The sequence below is a fragment of the Ipomoea triloba genome, chromosome 4 (assembly GCF_003576645.1).
Source record: "Ipomoea triloba cultivar NCNSP0323 chromosome 4, ASM357664v1".
Classification (NCBI taxonomy): domain Eukaryota; kingdom Viridiplantae; phylum Streptophyta; class Magnoliopsida; order Solanales; family Convolvulaceae; genus Ipomoea; species Ipomoea triloba.
Window position 1 is genome coordinate 14,822,160 of NC_044919.1, and position 9,538 is coordinate 14,831,697.

The 9,538-nt window shown below is 38.6% G+C and overlaps 1 protein-coding gene across 1 annotated transcript; it reads right to left on the reverse strand.

Moving 5' to 3' along the window:
• Positions 1–349: 349 nt before the first annotated feature.
• On the reverse strand, positions 350–9,332 carry LOC116017683 (putative 1-phosphatidylinositol-3-phosphate 5-kinase FAB1C). Its single transcript, XM_031258308.1, has 12 exons — positions 8,031–9,332; positions 6,834–7,610; positions 6,577–6,730; positions 6,140–6,475; positions 4,877–5,473; positions 4,456–4,787; positions 4,007–4,133; positions 3,717–3,881; positions 2,007–3,545; positions 1,644–1,907; positions 934–1,196; positions 350–566 (listed from the first exon to the last, which is right to left on the reverse strand). Exons 1-11 carry the CDS (start codon positions 8,528–8,530, stop codon positions 942–944), a joined length of 5,046 nt encoding a protein of 1,681 aa, XP_031114168.1. The 5' UTR covers positions 8,531–9,332; the 3' UTR covers positions 350–566; positions 934–941.
• Positions 9,333–9,538: the final 206 nt, after the last annotated feature.

Consider the following 9,538-nt stretch of genomic DNA (forward strand, 5'->3'; position numbering starts at 1 on the left):
CCCTATTTGTTGGCCGTGCTCACTTCTTATCCCTGAGCTATAACTAATGTTGCAATTTTCATCATTTTTTTAACAAAACATTAGGGACAAAATTTACAACGCCAGTTATGTTATAGCTTAGAAATGAGAAGTGAGCATGTCCGATTAGAAAAAGGACGAAATTTACAATGCCAGTTATAGCTTAGGGGCGAGAAATGAGCAGAACACAACCAACAAGAATGAATCCTACGATTACCCTATAACTTAGGGACGGAAGTGCAATCTTCCCTAAATTAATACACAAAAATATAAAATACACATTTAAAATTAAATATCTAAAAGATAATACAGTAAATAGCAATTCAACAAATAAATGAAAAAAAATATTAATATTAAATAATTTATTATTTATAAATTTTGATGTAAAAAATATACACAAATTCATAACTAATATGCCCTCTTCAAAAAAGAAGCTAATTCCTAGACATGTGTCTGTAATACTTTGAATGCCAGCCGGCCTGTCATACAGCTACGAGTCTATCATCACTGGACTTTAATTTGCTTTCAAGTGGACACGTTCACATAATCTGTAATTTCATGTTTAACAACCAACAAAAAACGTCATTCTTCACGTAAGACACACACAATCAACCAAAATTCAAATGCTAATCAATGGTGTTTTGAACATAATAAAGGACAGACACATGCAAGTTAGTTTTCTTCTTTTGTCCGTTTTGTTCTCCAACTGTTGGGGTTCAAAATCATTAGTCAAACGTTAGGTGGAGTAGTAAGCTTGATTAACGGCTTGACTCATTGCAAAGTGCAAACAGCCACACTCAATTTTGTGAATTAAGTAATAATTATATCTAAAATTCCCACTGTAATCAAAATTTGATTTCTGCGGGAAGATATAGTGTTGTAGGATGTAAAAAAGATGGTGAAATGAATGTGTACCTGAGAGTTCAGGGCGACCATTGATCAGGGACCGTAAGGAAGTAGGAGGTCATAGCTTTCCTGAAACGTTTCTTGTACTGTATAGGAGAAATGACGGTGGGAGATGCGTTCTTGGGTCCGCCCAGTATGCCCGAGGCCTTCACCCACGTCTCCAAGTGCTTGTCCCATGTATACTGCCTCATGAAATCGATGATACCCAGCACCAGCTCTTTCCTCTCCTCATCCACCCCCACCAACAAAGAATAGTCCATCACGTAAACACCCTGCTCCATCATAGTCTTCTTGTTAGCCAGTGTTGTAAAAATCGGTCTAGGCAGCAGCCTAGGTGCCGATTAGACGCTAGGTGCCCCTAGGCCGAGAGAATTTTACCATTAGGCAAACATTAGTCAGCCGGCCGATTAATCAGCCAACTAGGTGGCCTAGGCGCCCAACTCGGCCGACTCAACGCCTGAGTTGGCCAAACTAGGTGCCCGAGTTGGCAAACTCGGCCAATTAGGCCGGGTGTTTTTTTTTAGTGTGCAATGTGTAGATTGCTGTGTTTTTTTGTTATTATTACTCGTCCACCTAGGCGCCCGACTAGGGCCTAGCACCTTCTACAACATTGTTGTAAGCTCACAAACACAACACACGGTGACCCTTTTTTAACATTTTTCATATTGCAATATTCAACTAATTCAAGAAAATGTAAACAAAGAGCTCAAGTAGCTTACTGCTAAAAAGGACGTATCGTTCCATACAGCTCTCTCCAAACTTCTTTTTGCTTTGCTTCCCAGAAATATCGGTTTCGTCTGCAAACTCTCTAAAAAGTTCAAATCCAACAACACTTTGTTTGCTTTTGTATCTGAGTTGTAACGGGATCGCACTGACCCCTTTAGATCATACACCCTCGAAATACTCCGTCCATAGAAAAGGTTCTCCATCACAATTAAATCCATTTTTGTTTCCTTCCCTCCTTTCAAGTGTTTCACTGCAACCTAATCATTTCATGTAAACATTCAAATACAATTCTTCTTCAGGAGTAAATGCAATAAACAACAAAAACCAAGAATCAAATCAGAGAAAGGGAATCAAACCTGATAAATACCAACAACTTTAGCAAGGCAGGTTGGGCTTCTTGAGCTATGAGAATCTGTCAAATATTTGAAATACTTGGGAGCAAACTCTTCGAAAGAATCTAACTCAGTCTTTTGAATTTGTTTTATTATGAACCTTTCATCGAGTGACTTGGCAAAATAAACATTACTCTTTCCTCCTTGAGCACTCCATCTCTTACAACGGCTTAAAGAGCGTATAAAGTCCAGTTCACTAGGACAACATTTCTTCCGAAGATCATCAAACTGTTTAGCAAAGTAACATGTGACAGAAAATTTCACCTTACCCCCAGTGTTGGAAGATCCATCCTCAAAAGATATTCTAGGATGAGGAGAAAGTTTCGGATCTGAAAACAGGAAACCAGTTCTACCAGATGCATCTTCAGAACCATAACTTCCAAAGTGCATATAGTCTAAGTCCAGTGAGCCAAACCGTTGCCATGTTGAAAGCTTAGAGGCTATGGGACTTTCCTTGTTGGTATCACTCACGCCCCACCCACCTTCAGACATATATGGCTTATCAGTCACCCAGTCTTTATATTCCTTGGAACTAAGAGCATAAGATATTATGCTAGTAGGCTCATTATCATATACAGCAATTACAACATCCTTTTGGCCATTCTCTGGAACCATTAATCTTGCTCCTTCTGGCAGAATAGATGCATGAGAGGTGAAAGTGGTGGATGAACTCGGTAAAAGATTTAACTTCTGAGCCTCCCTGGGTAGAGCCTGAGAACAAATCTGAATGTTGGAAACAGGGTCTCTGATCATATTCCTGTAGTCTCCATAGGCATGAAAAGATTTTAGTGTTGATAAATATGATGGGGATGGTGGCATTCTTTTACTAATTCTTTCTTCAACTCTCAGAGCAGAGTCAAAGGAATAAACTCTTGCCGGTGATCTTAACCTTTTACAAGTAGGACTGTCAATATGACTTAGTTGCCTGAAAGAAGCAACTCGGCGTTCACCTTCTTGCAACGAAGCATGAACCTGCATGTCTTGGGAAGATGGATCTATACCAGTCCAAGCACAATCTATTTTATCAGAAAGAATAGAACCAGCCGAAGGGGCCCGCTCCAAGGATGACTTGTTGACTGCATTATCCAACCCAAGTTGTGTTTCAAGAGTCTTGTCACCATTAAATGAGGTCAATAAGGAACCTTGCTGATAGCTAAGAGCATCTTGTGGTACAGGAGGCTCATCGTGCTCAGAATGCAAAGCTTTCCCTGGGCATTCCTCTGAGTTTGAAAATTCATGCACATTCTCTTCATAAGCATGTTCAAGACTGCCATCCTTAAATATTGTTTCACCTCCCCACTCTCCAGGGTTAATACAAGACACTGCAATCTCAGGATGCTGTGAACTAAAAAAGTTATTGAAAAGGGATTCCATATAATAAAGACGGTGATCCCAGACATGCAAATCAGTTAAGAGGGAATGTCTCAGGCGATTAAGTTCAAGAACGTCAATTATTGTCTGGCCTTCCTCTGACGTCTCTTCATGAGTAGGTTGATGCAGGTCCTATTAGCCAAAGGAAATGAAATCAAACAGAAAAATGTAAAAATAAATAGAAGTGTTATGGAATTTACGTTAACACATCCAGATGTTTGATTCACATTTAAAGCACATTGTATAGCTTATGAACAAGAAATTAAATAGAAATGATTTGTTGAATTTCTAGTCAGTACTCACATTCCAATAATTCTTTTCTTTCATTAGCATGTCTTTTAACTCCAGAATGCAGTTATGCAATCCGTACATATTGTTCCAATCACATACAACAGAGGCACTTTTCTCCTCAAACTTCTGAACAGCACTAGATATCTCAGCATACAAGGACTTGGCTTTCCTCAAAAGCTGCACACAAATAAGAGTAATAAATCTATAGCAGTTTGAGGCAAAAGAAACAGAAGCAGTTTAATATTTATTATGAATATCAATTTGAGAAAACAGGGAGCATTTTTTTATAATATATGAAGCACCTCAGCCACTTCTTTCATAATCCAAGCCTGTTCTGACTGACTATTGAACTCAAGAACTGATGGTGGCAGGCGTACTGAGAGAATATCAATAGGGGAATAGCGGAAGCATGCGATCATACTTCCGCACCTGTCAAAGAATAAAACGAACACTATTATCCTCAAGTACCAAATTGAATAAACAATTGGGACAAGGGTCAAATAAGTCTTAGAACTTTAAAAACATGGAACTGAGCCCTAGAACTGAAGGGAAAAAACAAAAAAAAAACCAATAAAAGGATGCCACATCAAATAACAATTGCGCATGTGAGACGCTACACCAGCAAAAACCAATAAAAAGGGGTCTACTGTACTTTCTTTAAAAGTTCAAGTCTCTATTTAGAGTTTTTATAGTTCATGTGCTCAATTGCATTTTTTGAAAAGGTCTGAACAAAAATCAAAGACTTGCATACCCATAATATCGGAGGCAGTCCCTTTGCAAAGAATGACCACAAGTTGCAATACGGTTTGCAGTTTTATGGTCAGAAAAACTAAGTTCCAAAAATTTCCCAAAAGATAAGCCCCAAGCAGCATCAGACAAGAGTACCCGACGAGTCGCTGGGGGTACTCCATCTACTTGTGCACATTCGAGACAACGGTGCCACATCCATATCTTTCTATCCCTTTCTCCTGGAAGCTTCACTGAGGGAATCCGCCTGACATTTATTGTGAGGTTCCCATGTTGATGAGTATAGCAAATGACATGGGCCTCAGCTGGCTCCTTGCATGATTGACAAGTAGATGTCTGCAATGGATGAGCATTAAAAAAATAGCTTAAATTTGTAAACACTAGATATTTTCCAAAATAAAATAAAGATTTGTAATAAAATGTACCTCACTCAGAACATCATCCTGAAGATACTTCCCAAGAGGTTTATCAAAAGGGCTATAAAACTTGAAGCGAAGGAGCCGAGAGCGTTCACATACAGTATCATTTAGCACACACCGGCTCGAAAAGGATACTAATATGCTCTGGTGTATGTCAGCAGCTGAATTGTATTCATCAGAGCCTTCAATATTAAATCTTTCAACTGTTGAGAGTTCAGAAGGTTCCCCAGGTTCACCACCCTCATTACAATCAGTTTCCAGTGATCCATGTACTTCTACAGGAGATGATAAATACTCGCCAATTTGATGCTGAGATAATGACTCAAGCACTCCATTCTCCATATTAATGTTGGGAGATCCACAATTGGTTCCTTTCAAATAACTTGTAGGAGCAATAGAAGAGGGGTTCATTGCAATAGCATTATTGACAGGCTTCCTCTCTGGTATAGAAATGGAGCGTGCTACTGTCATTTTAGGTAGAGTAGCACCCTCATCAGCAAGAAAAGATGTTTCAAGGGATAAATGATATGCCGCAAATACAGCATACTGAACAACCCTTTTCACTTTCTTTAGGACCTCAATAGGCAATCCCTTCAACAGGACCTACAAAAATTGAAATAAAATCAGATTTTCCTAGATTGTATTGTGCTTTAAACACTTCATACAGGAAGTCAGGAATGAAGTGAAAAATTGAGTAGGTCAGAACACAAAGAAAATACTAATAAAGTAATGACAAAGGAGAGAGGCACAAAAATACTGAAGCAATTTGCAGGTCACGAACAATGTGAAAAGATGTATCTCGTTAGCAATGCCAATTATAACTGAAGGTATTTTTTCACTCTCATAAGACATACACGTATTGGCAATATATCTATAACCCGATCATTCAAATAGGATTATCTGAATTGCATGACATGAATAAGGGTTTCACAGTATCTATTAGTACACAATTTTGTCAGGGACATTAAGAATTTAGAACAAGGCTCTAATGCCAAAAGCATAGTGGCAAAAGTGAGCCCAAAGTTTGTGTCATCAATAACATGACTCTATTAAGTGTGGCAAAAACTCATTTAGTTAATAGCACAAATTCATAATCATAGAGCTAAATCATGAAAGCCTGGAAACTATTCAAGACTTGCACGGTTGCACCATGATACTATGTGCACAAAACCTGAATATCAGATAGCATCCAGAATTCTCAAATACTCCATGTTTCACACGTTACCCGACAGATATAATGAGGGCAAGATTTTAGGTAGAGAACAGTACCGTGCAACCTAAGCGCCTGGGACAGCCATCAAAAAACATCAGTGTTTTGGATGGCTTCTTGTTGGTGGGCTCATGCTCCTCAGCCACTTTTTCTAAACGAAAGAGTTCACAGTGGCCCAGTCTTGTTGTGGATATGTTATCAACAGATGGAGTTACAGAAGCACCAGTGCACCTAGCTATTCGTTCCAGTACTGGCCTTTTAACATTTAGCACTAAAGAGATCTCCTTTGCCAATAGGAGCTCTTGAGCATATGAAGATACACTCTTCTCCACTAGGAGCACATTTGGATGGTGACCCTCTATTTTTGAAACAATCCTCCCGAGGTGATCTCTCTCCTATCAACATAACCAAATTAGTAATCTTTCCTGGCTCCCTAATTCTTGCAATTCATTCACAAATAAAACATAACAAAAAATGTAAGGCAATGAAATAGAACCTGTTGCAATAAGGTGTTGAAAGATGCCAACTGATTAGGTGCTCTTTGGTACTCAAGTGCCCCTCCCAAGAGTAGTATTCTAGCATTTTTATATTGTGAAGTCATGCGCTTGTGCTTAATGTTCTTTGTACAAACTATTCCTTTGATAAGCGTGCTGAATTGATAAAAAATAGAAGTTCTAATTATAACTGAATGCATATGATTAAAATGTTGAGGTGGTTGAGCAAATATTACTTCAAGGTGGGACAAGCAATTACCTGTCACAGGGCCTTCCTGAAGCCACACATTTAACCTTTACATAGTCACCAGGATCCATGCTGCCCCCTCTACTGGTATCTGGCTTCACAATATTTGCGGCCTGCCAAGCTATTGAAGTAACTATATCAAGCCATTTCTCAGCACTACCTTCATTCTCTGACCTTATACCTTCTGCTTGCAATAATTGTGACACGAGAGCCTTAAAATGGCTAAGAACCTGGTGGTCCAGATTCTGCTTCTCCTTCAAGGGGAACATGCTACCAAGATTACCACTCATAGAAAATGTTGCACCTGACTCTCCAATTTCATCATCCTCATCATCATAGATAAAGTAATTGTTTTCTGTTTCATCATTTTCATTCTCAGGTGGAGGAGGAAACCATATAAGACTGTTGTTTTCAAAATCTAATAGCTTGTGCTCCCTCTCAGACTGGTTTTGGGTCCCAGACAAATTATGACCATCATCAGCAATCTCTAGATCCCCCACCCCTTTCTCAAGCCTACTTAAAATATTCAAGGTTTCTTGATCAAGGGTACCATGATTGTGAGACATGAAGGTCTCCAGCTGCTTTTGCTGTACAGAACACCCAACTATTCTGGAATTAAAATGAATCCTAGAAGGGCTAACAGAAGGACTTGATCCAACTGATTTAGAACTATAAAATTCATGTACAGCACTAACACTACTGGAATCTATATCTGAAGTATCATGACAACAGTCACTCAGTGGGCTTAAAAAATGACTTGCCAAATCATCACCTTCGTCTTCATCACTCCTAAGTAATAAAAACCAGAACATATATCAGTTCAAACTTCAAAGCAGCAAGAAAGTCATGCAAAAGAATTTCTAACTGCAGACTTAAAATTTTTGTAGAGCCAGGCAAGCAGGAATTGGAGGAAATCAGTGTGTTTGGGCTATAATTTCTTAAGATCAGTTACTAATAAATAATAATAACCAACCAAAATTTTGAATAAATCTAAATCATATTTGTTAAGCAAAAATAAATACATTAAGCTGATTTATGACAATAAGAAATACATGTATTTAAGCAAATAGAGTATCAAGTTTCTAATACTCTGCAAATAAGACATGGAGGGTATAATTTTCTAGTAAACAATAAGAAATTTCACACTACAAGGAATCAAAATTACTTAATCTAAAAGCCTTTTGCATTACTACGTGCCATAGTTCATACCTGCTTGGGGAGCGGTGAAACGATGAAGGAGATGGATGACTTGAAAAAGATGTAAAACTACTCTTTGTTGCAGCACTGAAGGAATAAATATCAATTCTGTCATTACTATTTGGTGAAGGTGGTTCTAGGCATTGCCGGGGCAACTCAGAAGGATGGATTTTATCACAATACTTCCTATTACTTCTACGCCAAGTACTAAAATCAGTGCAGAACTTGCAAGACTTTATGTGAATCTCAGCCTCCTTTGTGCTTCCCATAACACCAGATGCAACAACACCGAAAGAAAGATCTCCGTGCACACAGTCCCCACAAAACACTCGATTGCAACTTTGGCACTGGTACTTGAGCGAAGACCCAGTAAAATTCATTTTACATTCACAGCAAGTTCTGTTAGAATCCATTACAAACCCTCCAGAAAAAGTTGGATTAACGGTTGCTCTCAAAATCCAAGATTTGACCTTTTGAATCAAATCTAATAGTGAACTATCAGGCACTCCCATAGACCAGCAGTATAACACCAATACAAGCAGCAGTTCTGCCTCTAAGGTAAAAGTAAATCACTTCTCTCCTCCTAATCCAATACTACAATTCAACATCCTATTTAAATATCCAGGTCTCAAGAGAAAAAGGAACGTATCCAAGTAACAACAGAAGCTATCAAACCCACAATAAAAATGGTAGGTTTCTAAGTTAATACCCTATGGAGTATATTTTTTGGATTTAAAGAAGTCAAGATTTTCCCCAGAAATCAACAAAAATGAAAAATGGGGAAAACAATTAGATTTACACTAATCTGATTGTATCTATACACAATTTGTAGAATCAACACAATTGATCCAGGAATCATTAAGTACTGATCCCCATTCCCCAGATTGATCCATCACTACCAGCAACTCCAAAAGTTGTATTAAAGCAGAGCCAGATTAGGTTTCCCCCAATCAAACAGTAAAAACCCACCAAAACCCACACAAGAAAGCGCCAAGCGAAGACAACACAGATCACGAAAAATCGATAAGAGGTTATAGGCCACGCTTAATCACTGTACTTCTCTACCTTTGTAAAGAAAGAACTTCCTAATGAAGAGAGAGAAAGAGGGCGAATTACAGAACGAAGAGAATGAGAATGTAAAGGAGGAAAAGTAAGAGTACGGAGAAGGCCCTGGTTCGCATCTCCGTCAGCTCAGCCATCAACAGCCGCCCTCTGCTCAGCTGCGCTGCCTCTTCAACAACAAACAACGCTTCTTCTCTCTCTCTCTCTCCCCCTCCCGGCAACCTTTTTTTCTTCTAATTTTCTACCGTATCACTCAACAAAACTATATATACACCTCTGCGTACATGCAGTCTTATCTAGCAGCACTTCTGGTGTGTACACATATTATATACGAGTATACGACTATTTTTAGGATGGACCACTAGGATTCGAACTCGTGACTCTCTCAATCAGTTTTAACTAAACTCGTGACATTATTTTGATATTATTTTGTGACAATTTATATTTTATAACGTCGT

Bases quoted from the DNA above. Each gene is read 5' to 3' on its own strand.
- LOC116017683 (XM_031258308.1), bottom strand. From the start codon at position 8,530: ATGGGAGTGCCTGATAGTTCACTATTAGATTTGATTCAAAAGGTCAAA. The intron at 4,788-4,876 runs GTACATTTTATT...CATCCATTGCAG, and splicing joins AGGATGATGTTCTGAGTGAG to ACATCTACTTGTCAATCATG. The intron at 3,546-3,716 runs GTGAGTACTGAC...TTTGGCTAATAG, and splicing joins AAGAAAAGAATTATTGGAAT to GACCTGCATCAACCTACTCA.